The sequence below is a fragment of the Oncorhynchus masou genome, chromosome 24, assembly GCF_036934945.1.
Source record: "Oncorhynchus masou masou isolate Uvic2021 chromosome 24, UVic_Omas_1.1, whole genome shotgun sequence".
Classification (NCBI taxonomy): domain Eukaryota; kingdom Metazoa; phylum Chordata; class Actinopteri; order Salmoniformes; family Salmonidae; genus Oncorhynchus; species Oncorhynchus masou.
In genome coordinates this window covers 13,397,493-13,425,351 of record NC_088235.1, presented here as the reverse complement: position 1 = coordinate 13,425,351, position 27,859 = coordinate 13,397,493, and the positions used below count along the sequence as shown (strand labels likewise).

General features: G+C 43.2%; 2 protein-coding genes across 2 annotated transcripts in view; one reads left to right on the top strand and one right to left on the bottom strand.

Annotated features, from left to right (window-relative positions):
• The window catches only part of LOC135513399 (kelch domain-containing protein 1-like), a 6,259-nt gene extending 5,535 nt beyond the window's left edge, over nucleotides 1-724 (bottom strand). The window contains exon 1 of the mRNA XM_064936324.1: nucleotides 720-724. Coding sequence (XP_064792396.1) covers nucleotides 720-724 — 5 coding nt within the window. The remainder of the gene's footprint in view (nucleotides 1-719) is intronic.
• A 14-nt stretch (nucleotides 725-738) lies between these two features.
• LOC135511852 (growth hormone-inducible transmembrane protein-like) lies at nucleotides 739-27,369 on the top strand. Its single transcript, XM_064933341.1, has 8 exons — nucleotides 739-916; nucleotides 10,638-10,740; nucleotides 10,929-11,040; nucleotides 14,832-14,973; nucleotides 17,901-18,009; nucleotides 18,405-18,593; nucleotides 20,206-20,377; nucleotides 26,597-27,369. Exons 1-8 carry the CDS (start codon nucleotides 782-784, stop codon nucleotides 26,679-26,681), a joined length of 1,047 nt encoding a protein of 348 aa, XP_064789413.1. The 5' UTR covers nucleotides 739-781; the 3' UTR covers nucleotides 26,682-27,369.
• Nucleotides 27,370-27,859: the final 490 nt, after the last annotated feature.

The window sequence follows — 27,859 nt, the reverse complement described above, 5'->3', positions numbered from 1 at the left end:
GTATCCATGCTTCTCCTGCCCCTATTTTCAAGTATCCATGCTTCTCCTGTCCCTATTTTCAAGTATCCATGCTTCTCCTGTCCCTATTTTCAAGTTTCCATGCGTCTCCCGCCTGTATTTAAGTTTCCATGCTTCTCCCGCCTGTATTTAAGTTTCCATGCTTCTCCCGCCTGTATTTAAGTATCCATGCTTCTCCAGCCTGTATTTAAGTTTCCATGCTTCTCCTGCCTGTATTTTCATCTTGCACTCATGCTTCAGATGATGGAAATGTTAACTCACTACCAGCGCTTTGAAAAGTTTCCTTTTAATTATACTTTACTGTAGAGATTGTTTCACATTCCTAAAAATGAAAGTAAGTTCAAATATATTATGTATTTGACAATCTGGCTTGCTGAGGTCATGAGAAGAAACTTTCCTGATCCAAACGCTCATTAATGCCCGACATAGAAATCAATGCAATTCAACATTTGGTTTTCAGGCTTGTGTGCTAAAGTTAGCTGATTTTAGCCACACGGTTGTATTTACATAGACAAGTGTTGCTCCCTATTGGGTTGCACAAAAACAGTCAGTGGGAAGCCAGAATCTTAAATACAATTCAATCAACTTACTGTGCCGATGGGCAGGACAGTTGGTCATTATGACGGGGAATTTGAGACGAAATATCTAAATGAATGTTTCAAAACGTTCATCTGTTGTAGACCCATTTCCTCTCTGCTTACCTCATGCTTCAGTTGATAGAAATTTGACTGTTTTTCCAGAGCTGTAATTCCAGAGCTTCATCATGACCATGTTGGTGAGGCTAGCATGCCTGCGCAGTCTCCCTGTGTCCGGGCTGCGTCCTGTGTTGACCCAGGGCTCTCCAGCCCTGAGGAGCTCCACCCTGAAGAGCTGCCCGCCCCTCCTCAAGGTCCACCAGGTAACACATCAGGGATGGGCTTTTGACATTTTTGGACTGTTCCAACACTCACATTTTTACTAAAATAAAGTAAGACATTTATAGAACACAATGCCTCCACTGGGGGGGGGGAAATATGTGCACATTTATCTATATGCCAACAGTTTGTAAAAATGCCTTTAATGATCATAACCAGTACAGATAACATCCTAATTGTTAAATGGCCTCATATTTAAACAATAAAAGACAAGTACCATTTGTTTAATTTATTGAAACTGTAATATCAACTGGTTGACATTCAGGTGCATCAAAGCAGGGACCGAGAGACTGAAAAACAGCTTCTATCTCAAGGCCATCAGACTGTTAAACAGCCACCACTAACATTGAGTGGCTGCTGCCAACATACTGATTCAACTCCAGCCACTTTAATAATGGGAATTGATGTAAAATATATCACTAGTCACTTTAAACCAAGCTACTTAATATAATGTTTACATACCCTACATTATTAATCTCATATGTATATACTGTACTCTATCATCTAATGCATCTTTATGTAATACATGTATCACTAGCCACTTTAACTATGCCACTTTGTTTACATACTCATCTCATATGTATATACTGTACTCGATACCATCTACTGCATCTTGCCTATGCCGTTCTGTACCATCGCTCATTCATATCTTTATGTACATATTCTTTATCCCTTTACACTTGTGTGTGTGTGTATAAGGTAGAAGTTTTGGAATTGTTAGGTTAGATTACTCGTTGGTTATTATTGCATTGTCGGAACTAGAAACACAAGCATTTCGCTACACTCGCATTAACATCTGCTAACCATGTGTATGTGACAAATAAATTAGATTTGATTGTATTGTGGAACACAATATTCAATAAGGCAGTGATGTCATAAGTGCCGCTTGCTTGTAGAAGCATATGGCTGTGCAATGGAATAGCCTTGTTTTGTTAATTTAGCAGACAATATGCTCTTATTTCCCGAGGCCTTATCAGTCAAAACACCTATTTTATTGTAGAAAACAAAGCCATTGTAATATTACAGAATAAAATAGAAGAGAATTTGAAACGGGCTCAATTTGGTAAGTAGATAAAAAAAAAATTTTAAATCAGGGTTACAAAACACAATTGTTCTTTTCAATATACAGCTGTTCAATGTAGAAAATTCCAAAGAGCAGGTGGAATAAACTAAGTGGATTAGCAATTCCACATTGAGCGCTGCATGGGGATGAATTACGGCTACGACATCTGTTTGGTGAGTAGGCCTACGCTTAATGATTCTGATTTAAAATACGCTTGTTATGAATGTAATGTTAGCATATTTTCAGTGTGAAACCTGCCTATGTTTACCCCTGGCCTAGGCTATAAGCCTGCTAATCAATCCTGTTACCTACGCACTCTGGGATTTTGTTCCAACTAGGCACCACACCTTTTTATTTATTTTGTTTAACCTTTATTTAACTAGGAAAGTCAGTTAAGAACAAATTCTTATTTACAATGACTGCCAAACCCGGACAACGCTGGGCCGATTGTGTGCCGCCCTATTGGACTCCCAATCAATTGTTCAGTTCAGTTATTCCTAAATGAAGCACAAGGTCTTCCAGGTCAGTTAAATCCAAAACGTAAAGCCAGGGGGACGAGCAGTTCGCAAAGTAAGGTCATCACTAGTTACCACAGCCACAAAGTCATAAACCCCGCCTATTTCTACAATTTGATCGGATTAAAATCCGATTTTAAACCTAACCCTCGACCATAACCTTAACCGCACTGCTAACCTTATGTCTAACCCTAACCTAACGAAGACCAAAATCACTTAAAATGATAATAATGCATTTTTACTATATAGCCAATTTTGACTTTGTGGCTGTGGTAACTAGTGACAACCGCAAAGTAGCCTAAGTAGAAAATAGACTGGACGCAGTTATTACCAACCTGCAGGTCGTTGTTGGAACACATATTCCCCAACTTCAGTCAACAAGTCCAGCTTGAGTTTGTGAATATGATGTCGGCATTTGGCAAGGTATTTAGCTTGTGTATCGATCAAATGTATTTGAAATAAAAAATCTAAATAAACTGTATTAACATATCAACAAACAAAAGAGGAATAGTCACCTGCAAACAAGCACACATACAAACTATTTACATTGCCAGGAATCCTAAACAAACAAATCATATTCATTAATAATACATCAAGTTTTAATTGCCTTTTTGTTTTTCATTTTAGTTCAAGTACTGCCATATTGTTTAAATTCATTTATAAAGTGAAAAAAGTTTAGGTTTTGAATTAGACCATTTGCATTTGTGAATATGAAATTTACCTAGTATTATTAGAAGTTGAATTAAATATACTACATCTTTATCTATATCAGAATTTCTGAAATAAATCATTATATCAAAACCATTATATAGTACAACCGGTCCTATTTTTTTTTTGGTAACAAAATTCTGTATGTCATTCTACTATAAATACAGGCAAAAAACAAATGCAAAATGGTCTCCTTCTCCATTCCACAGAAATCACATTAATAGTCAACTTGAATCTTTCCAAAACAACATGTTTCACAGGATAAATTCTATGTAACATTTTAAATTAAAATGTATTCATTTTAAAATGTTTTACATCAGCAGATGTCACAAAGTGCTATACAGAAACCCAGCCTAAAACCCCAAACAGCAAGCAACGCAGATGTAGAATCAGTTAGACTAGTTTTTATAGGCGTTTATTTCTGTAGGTCTAACGGGAACTTGTGTATGCACGCTTGTTTAGAGGGAGTGGTTGGAAACACAGTTGAGTGAGTGAGACACCGAGGGGAAAGGGAATTTAGGTAGAAGAACTGTGGGATGCTTGGCTTGGTTTTCTTCTGTTTTGTCCTTACCAGTAATACAGATAGACATAAAATACAGAAATAAGTCATAAGATAACAAAGTTAATAAACACTAGATTAATTAATTACACTACACGAAGACACATGGTTGGAATTGATTGAGCCATACAGAACAGCTCTTGTCTGTATGTAGTTGCTATATATCTGTTGAGTTTTCTCTGAGAGGGGGAGATGAAGAGAGACCAGTCTCTCTGTAGCTGGTGGCTCCTTGCCCTGGTTTGTTATGCTGCTGATTTACTCCTTGGTTACCGACTTCTCCAGGTCGAAATGTTTTGGCCCCAAAGCGTGACGGTTTCTATAGCTACATACATTCCCATGCAGTCACAATGCTGGCACAGGCTCAATGATTCCTTGAATCTCTCCTAAGACTGCAAATATTTGGATATGTAAGTCGCCTAAGCCGGCAAATATTTGGATATGTGTAGCTTGTTTTGGAGGTGTGTTTTTTTTTCCCATATTTTCTCTGGTATTGACCCTGTCACGTTGGCACCCTCCAATGCCCCCTTCTTTGTCTCAGGGTCTTTAGCATGTCATGTTTCAGCTGGCATGTCTCGGGGTCTTTAGCATGTCATGTTTCAGGGTCTTTAGTATGGCATGTCTCAGGGTCTTTAGCATGTCATGTTTCAGGGTCTTTAGTATGGCATGTCTCAGGGTCTTTAGTATGTCATGTTTCAGCATGTCATGTCTCAGGGTCTTTATGTCATGTTTCAGCTGGCATGTCTCAGGGTCTTTAGTATGGCATGTCTCAGGGTCTTTAGTATGTCATGTTTCAGCTGGCATGTCTCAGGGTCTTTAGCATGTCATGTTTCAGCTGGCATGTCTCAGGGTCTTTAGCATGTCATGTTTCAGGGTCTTTAGCATGTCATGTCTCAGGGTCTTTAGCATGTCATGTCTCAGGGTCTTTAGCATGTCATGTCTCAGGGTCTTTAGCATGTCATGTCTCAGGGTCTTTAGCATGTCATGTCTCAGGGTCTTTAGTATGGCATGTCTCAGGGTCTTTAGCATGTCATGTTTCAGGGTCTTTAGCATGTCATGTTTCAGGGTCTTTAGCATGTCATGTTTCAGGGTCTTTAGCATGTCATGTTTCAGGGTCTTTAGCATGTCATGTTTCAGGGTCTTTAGCATGTCATGTTTCAGGGTCTTTAGCATGTCATGTTTCAGGGTCTTTAGCATGTCATGTTTCAGGGTCTTTAGCATGTCATGTTTCAGGGTCTTTAGTATGGCATGTCTCGGGGTCTTTAGCATGTCATGTTTCAGCTGGCATGTCTCAGGGTCTTTAGCATGTCATGTCTCAGGGTCTTTAGTATGGCATGTCTCGGGGTCTTTAGTATGTCATGTTTCAGCTGGCATGTCTCAGGGTCTTTAGTATGGCATGTCTCAGGGTCTTTAGTATGTCATGTTTCAGCTGGCATGTCTCAGGGTCTTTAGCATGTCATGTCTCAGGGTCTTTAGTATGGCATGTCTCAGGGTCTTTAGTATGTCATGTTTCAGCTGGCATGTCTCAGGGTCTTTAGTATGGCATGTCTCAGGGTCTTTAGTATGTCATGTTTCAGCTGGCATGTCTCAGGGTCTTTAGTATGGCATGTCTCAGGGTCTTTAGTATGTCATGTTTCAGCTGACATGTCTCAGGGTCTTTAGCATGTCATGTTTTCAGCTGGCATGTCTCAGGGTCTTTAGCATGTCATGTTTCAGGGTCTTTAGCATGTCATGTTTCAGGGTCTTTAGCATGTCATGTTTCAGGGTCTTTAGCATGTCATGTTTCAGGGTCTTTAGCATGTCATGTTTCAGGGTCTTCAGCATGTCATGTCTCAGGGTCTTTAGCATGTCATGTTTCAGCTGGCATGTCTCAGGGTCTTTAGTATGTCGTGTTTCAGCTGGCATGTCTCAGGGTCTTTAGCATGTCATGTTTCAGCTGGCATGTCTCAGGGTCTTTAGCATGTCATGTTTCAGCTGGCATGTCTCAGGGTCTTTAAATCAAATGTAATTTTTCACATGCTTTGTGTAGACTACCAATTACTTTTGGGCCCTTCCCAACAATGCAGAGAGGAAAATAAAAATAGTAATACTAGGATTGATAACTTGTCTATATACACGTGTTTCCAGCACCCAGTCCACGTGCAGGGTTACGGGATAAAGTGACTCGGCAGCAGGATAGATAATAAACAGTAACATCAGCTAATGTGATGAGTCAAAATCGTTTGTGCAAAAAGGGTCAATGCAGGTAGTCCTGGTTAATTATTTACCAGTCTTATGGCTTGGGAGTATAAACTGTTTAGGATCCTATTGGTTACAGACTTCGTACGCTGGTACCGCTTGCCGTGTGGTAGCAGAGAGAACAGTATGACTTGGGTGGCACCGCCTGGTATAGAGGTCCTGGATGGTGTGGACCTCGGCCCCAGTGATGTACTGGGCTGTACGCACTTCCCTCTGTACAACCTTGCGGTCGGATGTCAAGCAGTTGCCATACCAACTGCTGATGCAGCCAGTCAATATGCTCTCAATGGTGCAGCTGTAGAACGTCTTGAAAATCTGAGGGCCAAGTCTTCTCAGCTCCCCCTCGGGAGGCTGAACAAATTTAATGATGGTGTTGGAACTATGAAAAAAATCAAAATCAAGTTTTATTTGTCACATACACATGGTTAGCAGATGTTAATGCGAGTGTAGCGAAATGCTTGTGCTTCCAGTTCCGACAATGCAGTAATAACCAACAAGTAATCTAACTAACAATTCCAAAACTAATTTCTTATACACACTGTAAGGGGATAAAGAATATGTACATAAAGATATGAATGAGTGATGGTGCAGAGCAGCATAGGCAAGATACAGTAGATGGTATCGAGTACAGTATATACATATGAGATGAGTATGTAAACAAAGTGGCATAGTTAAAGTGGCTAGTGATACATGTATTACATAAGGATGCAGTCGATGATATAGAGTACAGTATATACGTATGCATATGATATGAATAATGTAGGGTAAGTAACATTATATAAGGTAGCATTGTTTAAAGTGGCTAGTGATATATTTACATCATTTCCCATCAATTCCCATTATTAAAGTGGCTGGAGTTGAGTCAGTGTCAGTGTGTTGGCAGCAGCCACTCAATGTTAGTGGTGGCTGTTTAACAGTCTGATGGCCTTGAGATAGAAGCTGCTTTTCAGTCTCTCGGTCCCAGCTTTGATACACCTGTACTGACCTCGCCTTCTGGATGATAGCGGGGCTGAACAGGCAGTGGCTCGGGTGGTTGATGTCCTTGATGATCTTTATGGCCTTCCTGTAACATCGGGTGGTGTAGGTGTCCTGGAGGGCAGGTAGTTTGCCCCCGGTGATGCGTTGTGCAGACCTCACTACCCTCTGGAGAGCCTTACGGTTGAGGGCGGAGCAGTTGCCGTACCAGGCGGTGATACAGCCCGCCAGGATGCTCTCGATTGTGCATCTGTAGAAGTTTGTGAGTGCTTTTGGTGACAAGCCGAATTTCTTCAGCCTCCTGAGGTTGAAGAGGCGCTGCTGCGCCTTCTTCACGATGCTGTCTGTGTGAGTGGACCAATTCAGTTTGTCTGTGATGTGTATGCCGAGGAACTTAAAACTTGCTACTCTCTCCACTACTGTTCCATCGATGTGGATAGGGGGGTGTTCCCTCTGCTGTTTCCTGAAGTCCACAATCATCTTCTTAGTTTTGTTGATGTTGAGTGTGAGGTTATTTTCCTGACACCACACTCCGAGTGCCCTCACCTCCTCCCTGTAGGCCGTCTCGTCGTTGTTGGTAATCAAGCCTACCTCTGTTGTGTCGTCCGCAAACTTGATGATTGAGTTGGAGGCGTGCGTGGCCACGCAGTCGTGGGTGAACAGGGAGTACAGCAGAGGGCTCAGAACGCACCCTTGTGGGGCCCCAGTGTTGAGGATCAGCGGGGAGGAGATGTTGTTACCTACCCTCACCACCTGGGGGCGGCCCGTCAAAGTCCAGTGCCCAGTTGCACAGGGCGGGGTCGAGACCCGGGGTCTCGAGCTTGATGACGAGCTTGGAGGGTACTATGGTGTTGAATGCCGAGCTGTAGTCGATGAACAGCATTCTCACATAGGTATTCCTCTTGTCCAGATGGGTTAGGGCAGTGCGCAGTGTGGTTGAGATTGCATCGTCTGTGGACCTATTTGAGCGGTAAGCAAATTGGAGTGGGTCTAGGGTGTCAGGTAGGGTGGAGGTGATATGGTCCTTGACTAGTCTCTCAAAGCACTTCATGATGACGGAAGTGAGTGCTACGGGGCGGTAGTCGTTTAGCTCAGTTACCTTAGCTTTCTTGGGAACAGGAACAATGGTGGCCCTCTTGAAGCATGTGGGAACAGCAGACTGATATAGGGATTGATTGAATATGTCCGTAAACACACCAGCCAGCTGGTCTGTGCATGCTCTGAGGGCGCGGCTGGGGATGGCGTCTGGGCCTGCAGCCTTGCGAGGGTTAACACGTTTAAATGTTTTACTCACCTCGGCTGCAGTGAAGGAGAGACCGCATTTTTCCGTTGCAGGCAGTGTCAGTGGCACTGTATTGTCCTCAAAGCGGGCAAAAAAGTTATTTAGTCTGCCTGGGAGCAAGACATCCTGGTCCGTGACTGGGCTGGATTTCTTCCTGTAGTCCGTGATTGACTGTAGACCCTGCCACATGCCTCTTGTGTCTGAGCCGTTGAATTGGGATTCTACTTTGTCTCTGTACTGACGCTTAGCTTGTTTGATAGCCTTACGGAGGGAATAGCTGCATTGTTTGTATTCAGTCATGTTACCAGACACCTTGCCCTGATTGAAAGCAGTGGTTCGCGCTTTCAGTTTCACGCGAATGCTGCCATCAATCCAAGGTTTCTGGTTAGGGAATGTTTTAATCGTTGCTATGGGAACGACATCTTCAACGCACATTCTAATGAACTCGCACACCGAATCAGCGTATTCGTCAATGTTGTTATTTGACGCAATACGAAACATGTCCCAGTCCACGTGATGGAAGCAGTCTTGGAGTGTGGAGTCAGCTTGGTCGGACCAGCGTTTGACAGACCTCAGCGTGGGAGCTTCTTTTTTTAGCTTTTGTCTGTAGGCAGGTATCAGCAAAATGGAGTCGTGGTCAGCTTTTCCGAAAGGGGGGCAGGGCAGGGCCTTATATGCGTCGCGGAAGTTAGAGTAACAGTGATCCAAGGTTTTTCCGCCCCTGGTTGCGCAATCGATATGCTGATAAAATTTAGGGAGTCTTGTTTTCAGATTAGCCTTGTTAAAATCCCCAACAACGATGAATGCAGCCTCCGGATAAATGGTTTCCAGTTTGCAAAGAGTTAAATAAAGTTCGTTCAGAGCCATCGATGTGTCTGCTTGGGGGGGGGATATATACGGCTGTGATTATAATCGAAGAGAATTCTCTTGGTAGATAATGCGGTCTACATTTGATTGTGAGGAATTCTAAATCAGGTGAACAGAAGGATTTGAGTTCCTGTATGTTTCTTTCATCGCACCATGCCTCGTTAGCCATAAGGCATACACCCCCGCCCCTCTTCTTACCAGAAAGGTGTTTGTTTCTGTCGGCGCGATGTGTGGAGAAACCCGCTGGCTGCACCGCATCCGAGAGCGTCTCTCCAGTGAGCCATGTTTCCGTGAAGCACAGAACGTTAGTCTCTGATGTCCCTCTGGAATGCTACCCTTGCTCGGATTTCATCAACCTTGTTGTTAAGAGACTGGACATTGGCAAGAAGAATGCTAGGAAGTGGGGCACGATGTGCCCGTCTCCGTAGTCTGACCAGAAGACCGCCACGTTTCCCTCTTTTTGAGTCGTTTTTTTGGGTCGCTGCATGTGATCCATTCCGTTGTCTTGTTTGTAAGGCAGAACACAGGATCCGCGTCGCGAAAAACATATTCTTGGTCGTACTGATGGTGAGTTGACGCTGATCTTATATACAGTAGTTCTTCTCGACTGTATGTAATGAAACCTAAGATGACCTGGGGTACCAATGTAAGAAATAACACGTAAAAAAAACAAAAAACTGCATAGTTTCCTAGGAACGCGAAGCGAGGCGGCCATCTCTGTCGGCGCCGGAAGTAGACAACAGATAGACAACAGATTTGAGAACAACAGAACAACAGATTTGTACCTTGTCAGCTCGGGGGTTTGAACTTGCAACCTTTCAGTTACTAGTCCAATGCTCTAACCACTAGGCTACACTGCCGCCCCATTTTGTGTATGGGTAGGCTACTTGCTCAGCCTGCAAATGAAAGATTAGCTTTCTGTGCCGGTTCTTTTCATTCAGGACAGTAGTTTTCCATTGGTACTGGGGTGCGGTTTTAGACAATAGTGAATGCATTACGGGGGGGGGGGGTTCTACTAAGCTAACATATGGCATTGTTTTAACATGGTCATACCAAGGATCATTTAGCTATTTCATTGAGTTTTAGGACCCTTAACATTACCAAAGATTATATATATATATGTGTGTGTGTGTGTGTGTGTGTGTGTGTGTGTGTGTGTGTGTATATATGTGTGTGTATTCATGAATGAATGAATGAGATGGAACATTGAATTGAGCCTTACTGCTATTAGCCCATAGAAACACATTGAATAACAACTTCATACATGGATAAACAGATAACCCATACATCTCAAACTGACACATTTTTATGGCGAATTAGAAAAATATATATTTTCATTAAAAATATATATTTTATTATGCTAATAAGATTTCTGCGGGGCTACGGACATCGACTCCTTTTTCTCTGAAAGACCCGACCTGTGGACAAATTGTATGTCTTCAATTGTAGGTCAACATGCTGTAATAATAACTGATTCTGTGTAATATTAACCTTTCATCAGGGCTATTCCACCAAATCCAGATTTGGTTTCCGTCGTGGGAAAACGGCCAAGGACCAGCTCCAACAGGCAGCTTTCGAACCAGCAACTGATACTGCCATCAGAAGTGAATATATTGACTTACTAAACCATTTTTTAAAAACGTCACCTCGTAACACAAGGGGGGCAGGATGGACCTGTCATGTAAACACAGGCCCGTCTCACACCCCTCACAGTTACATCATGAAGGCAGTGCCTTGTGCCGGTCAGCAGCAGGTTTTAACTGGTGTAAATGTGCTCTGTATTCCCTTGCAGTGGATAACATGGGCAGGATGTTCCTGGCTGGAGGCGCTGCTGTAGGCCTGGGAGCTCTGTGCTACTACGGACTAGGCATGTCCAATGAGATCGGTGCCATCGAGAGGGCAGTGTAAGTGCTAATGCTTCCATTGGTAGTGTGTATTGTACTAGTAGTGTCCCATGGTAGTGTGTGTGTGTTGTACGGGTATTATCCCATGGTAGTGTGTGTGTTGTACTAGTAGTGTGTGTGTGTGTGTATTGTACTAGTAGTGTCCCATGGTAGTGTGTGTGTTGTACTGGTGTTATCCCATGGTAGTGTGTGTGTTGTACGGGTATTATCCCATGGTAGTGTGTGTGTTGTACTGGTGTTATCCCATGGTAGTGTGTGTGTGTTGTACTGGTGTTATCCCATGGTAGTGTGTGTGTGTTGTACTGGTGTTATCCCATGGTAGTGTGTGTGTGTTGTACTGGTGTTATCCCATGGTAGTGTGTGTGTGTTGTACTGGTGTTATCCCATGGTAGTGTGTGTGTGTTGTACTGGTGTTATCCCATGGTAGTGTGTGTGTGTTGTACTGGTGTTATCCCATGGTAGTGTGTGTGTGTTGTACTGGTGTTATCCCATGGTAGTGTGTGTGTTGTACGGTTATTATCCCATGGTAGTGTGTGTGTTGTACTAGTAGTGTGTGTGTGTGTGTTGTACTGGTATTATCCCATGGTAGTGTGTGTGTTGTATGGGTATTATCCCATGGTAGTGTGTGTGTGTTGTACTAGTAGTGTGTGTGTTGCACTGGTGTTATCCCATGGTAGTGTGTGTGTTGTACTGGTGTTATCCCATGGTAGCGTGTGTGTTGTACTAGTAGTGTGTGTGTGTGTTGTTCTGGTGTTATCCCATGGTAGTGTGTCTTGTACTAGTAGTGTCCCATGGTTGTGTGTGTGTGTGTGTGTGTGTTGCACTGGTGTTATCCCATGAAGTTACAGTGGTTTAACAATTCAACTGGTATCAAGTGCATGTGTCATTGTTATTACTGAAGCTATTTCTGTGTAGTTCCATAGGTTTCACCACAACTCAAAGGAAAGTGTTACTTTAATGTGTCCCAAATAGCACCCTATTCCCTACAGAGTGCACTCAGAGCCCCTAATGATTCCTGGTTGAGTATAGTGCCCTATGTTGGGAACAGGGTGCCTATTGTGCAGGTATATCAACTCGAGGTCGACCAATTCTGATTTTTCAACACCAATACCGATTATTGGAGGACCAAAAAAAGCCGATACCGATTTAATCGGCAGATTTAAAAAAAATATATATATATTTATAATAATGACATACAACAATACTGGATGAACAATGAACCCTTATTTTAACTTAATATAATACATCAATAAAATCTATTTAGTTTCAAATAAATAATGAAACATGTTCAATTTTAAATAATGTAAAAACAAAGTGTTGGAGAAGGAAAAAGTGCAATATGTAAAAAAAGCTAACTTTTAAGTTAGTTCTTAAGTTCCTTGCTCAGAACATGAGAACATATGAAAGCTGGTGGTTCCATTTAACATGACTTCAATATTCCCAGGTAAGAAGTTTTAGGTTGTAGTTATTATAGGACTATTTCTCTCTCTACCATTTGTATTTCATTAACCTTTGACTATTGGGTGTTCTAATAGGTACTTTAGTATTGCCAGCCTAATCTCAGGAGTTGATAGGCTTGAAGTCATAAACAGCGCAATGCTTGAAGCATTGCGAAGAGCTGCTGGCAGACGCACGAAGGTGCTGTTTGAATGAATGCTTACGAGTCTGCTGCTGCCTACCACCGCTCAGTCAGACTGCTCTATCAAATCATAGACTTAATTATAACATAATAACACCCATAAATTCGAGCCTTAGGTCATTAATTCGGTAAAATCCGGAAACTATAATTTCGAAAACAAAATGTTTATTCTTTCAGTGAAATACGGAACCGTTCCATATTTAATCTAATGGGTGGCATCCATAAGTCTAAATATTGCTGTTAGATTGCACAACCTTCAATGTTGTCATAATTACGTAAAATTCTGGCAAATTAGTTTGAAACGAGGCAGGTGGCCCAAACTGCTGCATATACCCTGACTCTGTTGCACAGAACGCAAGAGAAGTGACACAATTTCCCTAGTTAAAAGAAATTCATGTTAGCAGGCAATATTAACTACATATGCAGGTTTAAAAATATATACTTGTTAATTTTATTTATTTTTAAGAAAGGCGTTGATGTTTATGGTTAGATACACACTGGTGCAGTGCTTTTTTTTCACGAATGTGGTACCAGTGGGATGGTAGCGTCCCACCTCGACAACAGCAAGTGAAATTGCAGGGCGCCAAATTCAAAACAACCGAGATCCCATAATTAAAATTCCTCAAACATACAAGTATTATACACAATTTTAAAGATAAACTTGTAAATCCAAAGACTGTGTCCGATTTCAAAAAGGCTTTACGGAGAAAGCACACCATGCGATTATGTTAAGTCAGCGCCTAGTCACAGAAAACCATACAGGCATTTTCCAGCTAAGGAGAGGGCTCACAAAAGTCAGAAATAGCGATTAAATTAATCACTAACCTTTGATCTTCATCAGATGGCACTCACAGGACTTCATGTTACACAATAAATGTGTGTTTTTTTTCCAATAAAGTTAATCTTTATGTCCAAAAACCTCAGTTGAAATTGGCGCGTTTTGTACAGTAATCACTGTCTCAAACAAACATCCGGTGAAAATGCAGAGAGCCACGTCAAATTACAGAAATACTCATCATAAACATTGATGAAAGATACAAGTGTTAAACATACGAATACAGATAAACTTCTCCTTAATGCAACCGCTGTGTCAGATTTCAAAAAGGCTTTACGGAGAAAGCACACGACGCGATTATGTTAGGACAATAAATGTTCGATAATGTCCCTCTATGTCCAAAAACCTCAGTTTTGTAGGTGCGTTTAGTTCAGTCCAAAGGCACAATGCGCGCTGTCAACATCAAGACGAAAAGTCAAAAAAAATACAACAAAACTTAGTAGAAACATGTCAAACAATGTTTAAAATCTATCCTCAGGTTGTTATTGTCATAAATAATCAATAATATTTCAACTGGACAAAAGCTTCGTCAATAGAAAAGGAGAAACAAGAAAGGCGCGCTCCCGATCACGTGCTTGGCTCATGTCTGTAAATGTCCACTGTCCACTCATTGAAAGTGCTGTATCTCCCTCATTTTTCAGAGTAAAATCCTGAAACAATGCCGAAAGACTGGTCACATGTAGAAGAAGCCATAGAGATCGTGAACTGGGTTCTAAGTCTTTGTATGGTGGATAGGCTTTAGTTTTTCGCCTGCCTTATCAGTTCTGTTATACTCACAGGCATTATTTTAACAGTTTTGGAAACGTTAGTGTTTTCTATATCCTAGCTTCTGGGCCTGAGTAGCAGACAGTTTAATTTGGGCACGCTTTTCATCCAAAATTCCGAATGCTGCCCCCTACCCTAGTGAAGTTAAATCACCCGTTTGGCGAAGGAGGCTATGATAAATTAACAGGCACCACATTGACTATATGCAACGCAGGAAAGGCTAGTTAACCTAGTAATATCATCAACCATGTGTAGTAAACTAGTGATTATGTTAAGATTGATTGTTTTTTATAAGATACGTTTAATGCTAGCCAGCACCTTACCTTGGCTCCTTGCTGCACTCGCATAACAGGTAGTCAGCCTGCCATGCAGTCTCCTCGTGGAGTGCAATGTAATCGGCCATGATCGGTGTCCAGAAATGCAGATTACCGATTTGTTATGAAAACTAGAAATCAGCCCTAATTAATCGGCCATTCCAATGAATCGGTTGACCTCTAATATCAACATGCTGTCCTCTGTAAATGTTTATTTTCCCTGTGTCTCCTGCCCCAGTATCTGGCCCCAGTACGTGAAGGACAGGATACACTCGACCTACATGTACTTTGCAGGCAGTGTGGGGATGACAGCTCTGTCGGCTGTAGCCGTCAGCAGGACCCCAGCCCTCATGGGTGTCATGATGAGAGGATCCTGGCTGGTAATTCACATTTTATTATTTCACCTGGATTTAAACCAGTCAAGACCGCTTGTTTTTAAAAGGTAGATTCAGCTAAATGACGTTGTCACAAGCAGAACCACAGATATTAAGATGAGCGAGATGCAAGACTTCACTCTCACACAGTCACACAAAGATCTGCCATTTGCATAGATTTAGCTTTACGCTGTTCAGCACGGTAGCCAAGGGACCAGAACAGCACGGTAGCCAAGGGACCAGAACAGCACGGTAGCCAAGGGACCAGAACAGCAGGGTAGCCAAGGGACCAAAACAGCAGGGTAGCTGTTACAGCTGGGTAGCCAAGGGACCAGAACAGCTGGGTAGCCAAGGGACCAGAACAGCAGGGTAGCCAAGGGACCAGAACAGCAGGGTAGCCAAGGGACCAGAACAGCAGGGTAGCCAAGGGACCAGAACAGCAGGGTAGCCAAGGGACCAGAACAGCAGGGTAGCCAAGGGACCAGAACAGCAGGGTAGCCAAGGGACCAGAACAGCAGGGTAGCCAAGGGACCAGAACAGCAGGGTAGCCAAGGGACCAGAACAGCAGGGTAGCCAAGGGACCAGAACAGCAGGGTAGCCAAGGGACCAGAACAGCAGGGTAGCCAAGGGACCAGAACAGCAGGGTAGCCAAGGGACCAGAACAGCAGGGTAGCCAAGGGACCAGAACAGCAGGGTAGCCAAGGGACCAGAACAGCAGGGTAGCCGTTACAGCTGGGTAGCCGAGGGACCAAAATAGCTGGGTAGCCGAGGGACCAAAATAGCAGGGTAGCTGAGGGACCAAAACAGCAGGGTAGCTGTTACAGCTGGGTAGCCAAGGGACCAGAACAGCTGGGTAGCCAAGGGACCAGAACAGCTGGGTAGCCAAGGGACCAGAACAGCAGGGTAGCCAAGGGACCAGAACAGCAGGGTAGCCGAGGGACCGAAACAGCAGGGTAGCCGAGGGACCGAAACAGCAGGGTAGCCGAGGGACCGAAACAGCAGGGTAGCCGAGGGACCGAAACAGCAGGGTAGCCGAGGGACCGAAACAGCAGGGTAGCCGAGGACCGAAACAGCAGGGTAGCCGAGGACCGAAACAGCAGGGTAGCCGAGGGACCGAAACAGCAGGGTAGCCGAGGGACCGAAACAGCAGGGTAGCCGAGGGACCAAAACAGCAGGGTAGCCGAGGGACCAAAACAGCAGGGTAGCCGAGGGACCAAAACAGCAGGGTAGCCGTTACAGCTGGGTAGCCGAGGGACCAAAACAGCAAGGTAGCCGTTACAGCTGGGTAGCCGAGGGACCAAAACAGCAGGGTAGCCGAGGGACCAAAACAGCAGGGTAGCCGAGGGACCAAAACAGCAGGGTAGCCGAGGGACCAAAACAGCAGGGTAGCCGAGGGACCAAAACAGCAGGGTAGCCGAGGGACCAAAACAGCAGGGTAGCCGTTACAGCTGGGTAGCCAAGGGACCAGAACAGCAGGGTAGCCAAGGGACCAGAACAGCAGGGTAGCCGTTACAGCTGGGTAGCCGAGGGACCAAAATAGCAGGGTAGCCGAGGGACCAAAATAGCAGGGTAGCCGAGGGACCAAAACAGCAGGGTAGCTGAGGGACCAAAACAGCAGGGTAGCTGTTACAGCTGGGTAGCCAAGGGACCAGAACAGCTGGGTAGCCAAGGGACCAGAACAGCAGGGTAGCCAAGGGACCAGAACAGCAGGGTAGCCAAGGGACCAGAACAGCAGGGTAGCCAAGGGACCAGAACAGCAGGGTAGCCAAGGGACCAGAACAGCAGGGTAGCCAAGGGACCAGAACAGCAGGGTAGCCAAGGGACCAGAACAGCAGGGTAGCCAAGGGACCAGAACAGCAGGGTAGCCAAGGGACCAGAACAGCAGGGTAGCCAAGGGACCAGAACAGTAGGGTAGCCAAGGGACCAGAACAGCAGGGTAGCCAAGGGACCAGAACAGCAGGGTAGCCAAGGGACCAGAACAGCAGGGTAGCCAAGGGACCAGAACAGCTGGGTAGCCGAGGGACCAAAACTGCAAGGTAGCCGTTACAGCTGGGTAGCGAGGGACCAAAACAGCAAGGTAGCCGTTACAGCTGGGTAGCCGAGGGACCAAAACAGCAGGGTAGCCGAGGGACCGAAACAGCAGGGTAGCCGAGGGACCGAAACAGCAGGGTAGCCGAGGGACCGAAACAGCAGGGTAGCCGAGGGACCGAAACAGCAGGGTAGCCGAGGGACCGAAACAGCAGGGTAGCCGAGGGACCGAAACAGCAGGGTAGCCGAGGGACCAAAACAGCAGGGTAGCCGAGGGACCAAAACAGCAGGGTAGCCGAGGGACCAAAACAGCAGGGTAGCCGAGGGACCAAAACAGCAGGGTAGCCGAGGGACCAAAACAGCAGGGTAGCCGAGGGACCAAAACAGCAGGGTAGCCGAGGGACCAAAACAGCAGGGTAGCCGAGGGACCAAAACAGCAGGGTAGCCGAGGGACCAAAACAGCAGGGTAGCCGAGGGACCAAAACAGCAGGGTAGCCGAGGGACCAAAACAGCAGGGTAGCCGAGGGACCAAAACAGTGGAGAAGTTGAGCCTCACGCTTCAACGCTTTTAGTTGTTGCGGGAATTGACCCACTATGCTGTTAACTTTCTGCATCTACGTCATATCGCTGAGTTTACCTTCAAGGAAATATTAGTTTTTACGATGACTATTGCCACTGGGCCAGTGACTAATGACTGAAAGTATATCTGCATCCACTGAATGTTATTAACCCTTAAAAAGGAATGTAGTGGTTTGAGGACCCACCTAACCTCATTGTTTTGTGTTGATACGTCTGGTGCTGATTTTCAAACCATTGTGTAGGATTCCGAGACACTTTTCAATAGCCACTGTGGGTATTTTTTTGTTGTTCAAATAATACAGACATTTGTAATTTTTTTTCACCAGGCTATTGGAGCTACCTTTGCAGCCATGATTGGAGCAGGCATGCTGGTCAGATCTATCTCTTATGACCAGAGCCCAGGAGCCAAACATCTAGCCTGGATGCTACATGCAGGTGTTGGACTGCTTCACCTTCTCACTTTACCAAGCATTAGTCAATTAAAACGTCGCACTTGCTCGTTTTCACCACTAGAGGGCAGTACTATAAAGGTTCAGAATACCCTCACTTTGCAGCAGAGGTTGAATTGAATGGAACAGGGTTTTCTAGTACTTACTGACACCGGTGCTGTGCCTGTGAGAATATTCTGAGAAGACTTTTAAATACCAGATCTGTTTTCTTTAAGTAGAACATCTTGTTACATATATAAAACCTCTTTATTTGGACCTCAGATGATAAATAGCAGTGTAGCTAAAATCTGGTGCTTTTTCATGTTTGATGTATGTACATGGTCCCTTTAAAAAAAAACTAACCTAATAAATAAATCCATCCATTTGTACCTGTGTTTCCAGGTGTGATGGGAGCGGTCATAGCCCCCATGACTCTGCTAGGTGGGCCCCTGATGATGAGGGCAGCCTGGTACACAGCGGGCATAGTGGGGGGTCTGTCCACCGTGGCCATGTGTGCCCCCAGTGAGAAGTTCCTCAACATGGGAGGACCCCTGGCGGTGGGCTTCGGAGTCGTCTTCGCCTCCTCCATCGGTTAGTATCTTTAGATCAATAACCCTGGCTGTGGGTTTCAGTGGTCTCCACCACCTCTATTGGTTAGTATCTTTACATCAATAACCCTGGCAGTGGGTTTCAGTGGTCTCCACTAAACGGTTAGTATCTTTAGATCAATAACCCTGGCTGTGGGTTTCAGTGGTCTCTAATGGTTAGTATCTTTAGATCAATAACCCTGGCTGTGGGTTTCAGTGGTCTCCACTAAACGGTTAGTATCTTTAGATCAATAACCCTGGCTGTGGGTTTCAGTGGTCTCTAACGGTTAGTATCTTTAGATCAATAACCCTGGCTGTGGGTTTCAGTGGTCTCCACTAAACGGTTAGTATCTTTAGATCAATAACCCTGGCTGTGGGTTTCAGTGGTCTCCACTAAACGGTTAGTATCTTTAGATCAATAACCCTGGCTGTCGGTTTCAGTGGTCTCCACCACCTCTATCGGTTAGTATCTTTAGATCAATAACCCTGGCTGTGGGTTTCAGTGGTCTCCACTAAACGGTTAGTATCTTTAGATCAATAACCCTGGCTGTGGGTTTCAGTGGTCTCTACTAAACAGTTAGTATCTTTAGATCAATAACCCTGGCTGTGGGTTTCAGTGGTCTCTACTAAACGGTTAGTATCTTTAGATCAATAACCCTGGCTGTGGGTTTCAGTGGTCTCTACTAAACAGTTAGTATCTTTAGATCAATAACCCTGGCTGTGGGTTTCAGTGGTCTCTACTAAACGGTTAGTATCTTTAGATCAATAACCCTGGCTGTGGGTTTCAGTGGTCTCTAATGGTTAGTATCTTTAGATCACGAAACGGTTCGTAGGCGTTTCTTCAGTCTGTTTTATTATGGTCTAATTCACAAAGGAACATAAAATGCAGGAATGTCAACAACATACTTTTCGAGGACAACTAAATGGTTATTGCCTTTAAAGTGTTTGTCAATGGAAAACAACATGGTAGACGGACATCATTGGGAAACAACGCGGTAGACGGACATCAATGGGAAACAACACGGTAGACGGACATCAATGGGAAACAACGCGGTAGACGGACATCAATGGGAAACAACGCGGTAGACGGACATCAATGGGAAACAACGCGGTAGACGGACATCAATGGGAAACAACGCGGTAGACGGACATCAATGGGAAACAACACGGTAGACGGACATCAATGGGAAACAACGCGGTAGACGGACATCAATGGGAAACAACACGGTAGACGGACATCAATGGACAACAACACGGTAGATGGACATCAATGGAAAACAACACGGTAGACGGACATCAATGGAAAACAACACGGTAGACGGACATCAATGGGAAGCAACACGGTAGACGGACATCAATGGGAAACAACACGGTAGACGGACATCAATGGGAAACAACACGGTAGACCGTAGCCTTTTGTTTCATCAAACCCAGTACATTGTTAGTGGAGTATTGAAGATGCCAGTGTGCTGCAGTTTCTTCTTTTTCAAATAGCATTATTTAGGATCTGGTTCTCTGGTGACAAACACCCTTGACACATAATTTCCCCTCAGTTATTAATTGAGCTTGAGGACATGGTGCTAATGTAATGTCCTCTCCACTCTCTCTGTCCCCAGGCTCAATGTTCCTGCCCCCTACCTCAGCGATGGGAGCAGGCCTCTACTCCATCGCTATCTACGGAGGTCTGGTCCTCTTCAGCATGTTCCTGCTCTACGACACCCAGAAGGTCATCAAGAGGGCGGAGACGTACCCCATGTACGGGATGCAGAAATACGACCCCATCAACTCGTAAGTGGCTGTCTGATTTCTGTTCCTTACTGTTTAAACAGAGAGTCAACTGGTCCAGTTCTGTTCCTTACTGTTTAAACAGAGAGTCAAATGGTCCAGTTCTGTTCCTTACTGTTTAAACAGATAGTCAACTGGTCCAGTTCTGTTCCTTACTGTTTAAACAGAGAGTCAACTGGTCCAGTTCTGTTCCTTACTGTTTAAACAGAGAGTCAAATGGTCCAGTTCTGTTCCTTACTGTTTAAACAGATAGTCAACTGGTCCAGTTCTGTTCCTTACTGTTTAAACAGAGAGTCAACTGGTCCAGTTCTGTTCCTTACTGTTTAAACAGAGAGTCAACTGGTCCAGTTCTGTTCCTTACTGTTTAAACAGAGAGTCAACTGGTCCAGTTCTGTTTCTTACTGTTTAAACAGATTGGACCTTTTATTTAACTTAACTTGGCAAGTCAGTTAAGAACAAATTCTTATTTTCAATGACGGCCTAGGAACAGTAGGTTAACTGCCTGTTCAGGGGCAGAACAACAGATTTGTACCTTGTAAGCTCGGGATTTGAACTTTCAACCTTTCGGTTACTAGTCCAACACTCTAACCACTAGGCTACCTTGCTGCCCCAGATATGAAGTCAACTGGTCCAGTTCTGTTCCTTACTGTTTAAACAGAGAGTCAACTGGTCCAGTTCTGTTCCTTACTGTTTAAACAGAGAGTCAACTGGTCCAGTTCTGTTCCTTACTGTTTAAACAGAGAGTCAACTGGTCCAGTTCTGTTCCTTACTGTTTAAACAGATAGTCAACTGGTCCAGTTCTGTTCCTTACTGTTTAAACAGTCAACTAGTCCATTCATCCTGTTATTGTTTTATTTCTATGTCCTGCTTTGATATATATGCTGAACAGAAATATAAACGCAACATGTAAAGTGTTGGTCCTTTGTTTTATGAGCTGAAATGGAAGAGTCCCAACATGTTCCATATGTACAAAAAAGCGTATTACTCTAAAATGTTGTGCACAAATTTGTTTACATCCCTGTTAGTGAGCATTTCTCCTTTTCCAACATAATCCATCCACCTGTCAGGTGTGGCATATCAAGAACCTTGTGCTGGGGACAATAAAAGGCCACTCTAAAATGTGCAGTTTTGTCACACGACACAATGCCACAGATGTCTCAAGTTTTGAGGGAGTTTGCAATTAGCATAGTGACTGCAGTAATGTACATTCAAGCTTTTGCCAGATAATTGAATGTTAATTTCTCTACCATAAGCCACCTCCAATGTCATTGACAGTACGTCCAACCGGAGACCAGGTGTAACCATGCCAGCCCAGGACCTCCACATCCGGCATCTTCACCTGTGGGATTGTCTGAGACCAGCCACCCGGGCAGCTGATGAAACTGGGGGTTTGCACAACCAAAGAATTTCTGCACAAACTGTCAGAAACCATCTCAGGGAAGCTCATCTGTGTGCTCGTCGTCGTCACCAGGGTCGTGACCTGACTGCAGTTCGGCATCATAACTGACTTCAGAGTGCAAAATGCTCACTTCAGTGGCCACTGGTGCGCTGGAGAAATGTGCTCTTCACTGTTTCAACACACGGGCAGATGGCAGGCAGCATGTATGGTGTCGAGTGGGTGAGCGGTTTGCTGATGCCAACATTGTGAACAGAATGCCCCATGGTGGAGGTGGGGTTGTGGTATGTGTTGGCATAAGCTACGGACAACCAACACAATTGCGTTTTATTGATGGCACATTGACATTGTCGTGCCATTCATCCGCCGCCATCACCTCATGTTTCAGCATGATAATACACAGCCCCATGTTACATCTGTACACAATTCCTGGAGGCTGAAAATGCCCATTCTACCATGGCCTGCATACTCACTAGACATGTCAACCATTGAGCATGTTTGGAATGCTCTGGATCGACGTGTACGACAGCTTGTTCCAGTTCCCGCCAATATCCAGGAACTTAGCACATCCATTGAAGAAGAGTGTGACAACATTCCACAGGCCACAATCAATAGCCTGATCAACTCTATGTGAAGGACATGTGTCGCGCTGCATGAGGCAAATGTTACACCAGATACTGACTGGTTTTATGATCCATGCCTTACCTTTATTTTTTTTAAGGTATCTGTGACCAACAGATGAATATCTGTCTTCCCGGTTATGTGGAATCCATAGATCAGGACCTAATGAATTTATTTCAGTTGACTGACTTTCCTTATATGAACCGTCACTCAGTAAAATCTTTGACATGGTTCCATGTTGCGTTTTATATTTTTGTTCAGTGTAGAACACCACTATAATGCAGTATAATACACAGTACCACTGTGATGCAGTATAATACTGTCAGTACCACTATGATGCAGTATAATACTGTCAGTACCACTGATGCAGTATAATACTGTCATTACCACTATGATGCAGTATAATACTATCAGTACCACTATGATGCAGTATAATACTGTAGAATACCACTATGATGCAGTATAATACTGTAGAATACCACCATGATGCAGTATAATACTGTAGAATACCACTATGATGCAGTATAATACTGTCAGTACCACTATGGTGCAGTATAATACTGTAGAATACCACTATGATGCAGTATAATACTGTAGAATACCACTATGATGCAGTATAATACTGTCAGTACCACTATGATGCAGTATAATACTGTCAGTACCACTATGATGCAGTATAATACTGTCAGTACCACTATGATGCAGTATACTACTGTCAGTACCACTATGATGCAGTATAATACTGTCAGTACCACTATGATGCAGTATAATACTGTCAGTACCACTATGATGCAGTATAATACTGTCAGTACCACTGTGATGCAGTATAATACTGTAGAATACCACTATGATGCAGTATAATACTGTAGAATACCACTATGATGCAGTATACTACTGTCAGTACCACTATGATGCAGTATACTACTGTCAGTACCACTGTGATGCAGTATACTACTGTCAGTACCACTATGATGCAGTATAATACTGTCAGTACCACTATGATGCAGTATAATACTGTCAGTACCACTATGATGCAGTATAATACTGTAGAATACCACTGTGATGCAGTATAATACTGTAGAATACCACTATGATGCAGTATAATACTGTAGAATACCACTATGATGCAGTATAATACTGTCAGTACCACTATGATGCAGTATAATACTGTCAGTACCACTATGATGCAGTATAATACTGTAGAATACCACTATGATGCAGTATAATACTGTCAGTACCACTATGATGCAGTATAATACTGTCAGTACCACTGTGATGCAGTATAATACTGTCAGTACCACTATGATGCAGTATAATACTGTCAGTACCACTATGATGCAGTATAATACTGTCAGTACCACTATGATGCAGTATAATACTGTCAGTACCACTATGATGCAGTATAATACTGTCAGTACCACTATGATGCAGTATAATACTGTCAGTACCACTATGATGCAGTATAATACTGTCAGTACCACTATGATGCAGTATAATACTGTCAGTACCACTGTGATGCAGTATAATACTGTCAGTACCACTATGATGCAGTATAATACTGTAGAATACCACTATGATGCAGTATAATACTGTCAGTACCACTATGATGCAGTATAATACTGTCAGTACCACTATGATGCAGTATAATACTGTAGAATACCACTGTGATGCAGTATAATACTGTAGAATACCACTATGATGCAGTATAATACTGTAGAATACCACTATGATGCACTATAATACTGTAGAATACCACTATGATGCAGTATAATACTGTCAGTACCACTATGATGCAGTATAATACTGTCAGTACCACTATGATGCAGTATAATACTGTAGAATACCACTATGATGCAGTATAATACTGTCAGTACCACTATGATGCAGTATAATACTGTCAGTACCACTGTGATGCAGTATAATACTGTCAGTACCACTATGATGCAGTATAATACTGTCAGTACCACTATGATGCAGTATAATACTGTCAGTACCACTATGATGCAGTATAATACTGTCAGTACCACTATGATGCAGTATAATACTGTCAGTACCACTATGATGCAGTATAATACTGTCAGTACCACTGTGATGCAGTATAATACTGTCAGTACCACTGTGATGCAGTATAATACTGTCAGTACCACTATGATGCAGTATAATACTGTCAGTACCACTATGATGCAGTATAATACTGTCAGTACCACTATGATGCAGTATAATACTGTCAGTACCACTATGATGCAGTATAATACTGTCAGTACCACTATGATGCAGTATAATACTGTCAGTACCACTATGATGCAGTATAATACTGTCAGTACCACTGTGATGCAGTATAATACTGTCAGTACCACTGTGATGCAGTATAATACTGTCAGTACCACTGTGATGCAGTATAATACTGTCAGTACCACTGTGATGCAGTATAATACTGTCAGTACCACTGTGATGCAGTATAATACTGTAGAATACCACTATGGTGCATTATAATACTGTCAGTACCACTATGATGCAGTATAATACTGTCAGTACCACTATGATGCAGTATAATACTGTCAGTACCACTATGATGCAGTATAATACAGTCAGTACCACTATGATGCAGTATAATACTGTCAGTACCACTATGATGCAGTATAATACTGTCAGTACCACTATGATGCAGTATAATACTGTAGAATACCACTATGATGCAGTATAATACTGTAGAATACCACTATGATGCAGTATAATACTGTCAGTACCACTATGATGCAGTATAATACTGTCAGTACCACTGTGATGCAGTATAATACTGTCAGTACCACTATGATGCAGTATTCTACTGTCAGTACCACTATGATGCAGTATAATACTGTCAGTACCACTGTGATGCAGTATAATACTGTCAGTACCACTATGATGCAGTATAATACTGTCAGTACCACTATGATGCAGTATTCTACTGTCAGTACCACTATGATGCAGTATAATACTGTCAGTACCACTGTGATGCAGTATAATACTGTCAGTACCACTGTGATGCAGTATAATACTGTAGAATACCACTATGATGCAGTATAATACTGTAGAATACCACTGTGATGCAGTATACTACTGTCCTAATATACTAAATACATTATGATTCAGTATATTACACTAGATAGTCTAATTCTGGCCGACTATACAGTATACTGTCCTACTCCAATAATGACCATTTATGATTCTGTATATTACACTAAATACCATTGATACAGTATAATTCTGGCCTACTATACAGTAGAATACTGGCCTAGTGGTGTTTATCCTGTCTTGTATGGTGATATATGAAGCTGACGGTTGGTGCTCTGTGGTGTTATCCTGTCTTGTATTGTGATATATGATGCTGACGGTTGGTGCTCTGTGGTGTTATCCTGTCTTGTATTGTGATATACGATGCTGACGGTTGGTGCTCTGTGGTGTTATCCTGTCTTGTATGGTGATATATGAAGCTGACGGTTGGTGCTCTGTGGTGTTATCCTGTCTTGTATTGTGATATATATGAAGCTGACGGTTGGTGCTCTGTGGTGTTATCCTGTCTTGTATTGTGATATATGATGCTGACGGTTGGTGCTCTGTGGTGTTATCCTGTCTTGTATGGTGATATATGAAGCTGACAGTTGGTGCTCTGTGATGTTATCCTGTCTTGTATGGTGATATATGAAACTGACGGTTGGTGCTCTGTGGTGTTATCCTGTCTTGTATTGTGATATATGAAGCTGACGGTTGGTGCTCTGTGGTGTTATCCTGTCTTGTATTGTGATATATGATGCTGACGGTTGGTGCTCTGTGGTGTTATCCTGTCTTGTATGGTGATATATGAAGCTGACGTTTGGTGCTCTGTGGTGTTATCCTGTCTTGTATTGTGATATATATGAAGCTGACGGTTGGTGCTCTGTGGTGTTATCCTGTCTTGTATTGTGATATATGAAGCTGACGGTTGGTGCTCTGTGGTGTTATCCTGTCTTGTATTGTGATATATGATGCTGACGGTTGGTGCTCTGTGGTGTTATCCTGTCTTGTATTGTGATATATGAAGCTGACGGTTGGTGCTCTGTGGTGTTATCCTGTCTTGTATTGTGATATATGAAGCTGACGGTTGGTGCTCTGTGGTGTTATCCTGTCTTGTATTGTGATATATGAAGCTGACGGTTGGTGCTCTGTGGTGTTATCCTGTCTTGTAGGTGCATGGGGATCTACATGGACACTCTGAACATCTTCATGAGGATGGTGATGATTTTGTCCGGAGGCGGAAACAGAAAGAAATGAAGGCGTTCCAGTCTGACTTCACATCTTCGTTAAACCTTCAAACTTCCACAGAGTTGAACAACAACGATATGTTCTACAATTAGCACCATACACCAGCTGTTACCTACTTTTTTAGTTTGAAAACATATTTTCAACTGACACAATAAAAAATGTGTTGCTTTTGTGTGAAGAAGAGGATTGTAATTTCCTAGAGCATATTGACACTCATCCAAGTAAGGAAGACATCTTGCTCTGTTCCATATTCAGAATGTTAAAAAATATGGTTTTGTCTTGATTCTGACAGAGGCATATTTTTAGTTCAAGTCAGGATTGTTCTTGGGGATATCTGTCAACATCACAGATCGCCCCTCAGTCTCCTTCTCTAATTGTTCCTTTATATTTTATATTTATTTTCACTTGAGGTGGGTGTTCCCATTCCTGACAAGCAAGACAAAGCTGGGCAAACATCATATTTATATCATCCGTCAACCTTGTACTTCTTCTAGCCTCCACACATACAATACGTGTGACTATGTGCTTAACTCCTTGACAGAGACTGAACTTGGATGTGTTGTATCGGGCCGAGCCTTGGATGTATCGGGCCGAGCCTTGGATGGGTGGTGCTTTGACATGTTTCTGTTAGAATGAAAGTGATTGAATGTGATCAACGCTGTTCTGGTGTCATTCAATAAAAGTGAAAGAGAATGCAGTTGGTGTTTTTATGTTGAGCTATTTCATGAAAACAAATGGACATTTTGGGAGCATATTGATCAGTGTTATTCCCTGAATAATTTGTGTGATACTGTCGAGGCTCGTCTGGACTGTTTTCAGTAACATCTTGGGTCAGGAGAATCTCCGTGAAGTAACAGTACGAGGAAAATATCACCTTTTATTCCACCATTTACATGTACCAGGAGGAAAGCCCTTCTGGATAAAGATCACTGATAGGAGGAAAGCCCTTCTGGATAAAGATCATTGATAGGAGGAAAGCCCTTCTGGATAAAGATCACTGATAGGAGGAAAGCCCTTCTGGATAAAGATCACTGATAGGAGGAAAGCCCTTCTGGATAAAGATCATTGATAGGAGGAAAGCCTAACCCTTCTGGATAAAGATCACTGATAGGAGGAAAGCCCTTCTGGATAAAGATCACTGATAGGAGGAAAGCCCTTCTGGATAAAGATCACTGATAGGAGGAAAG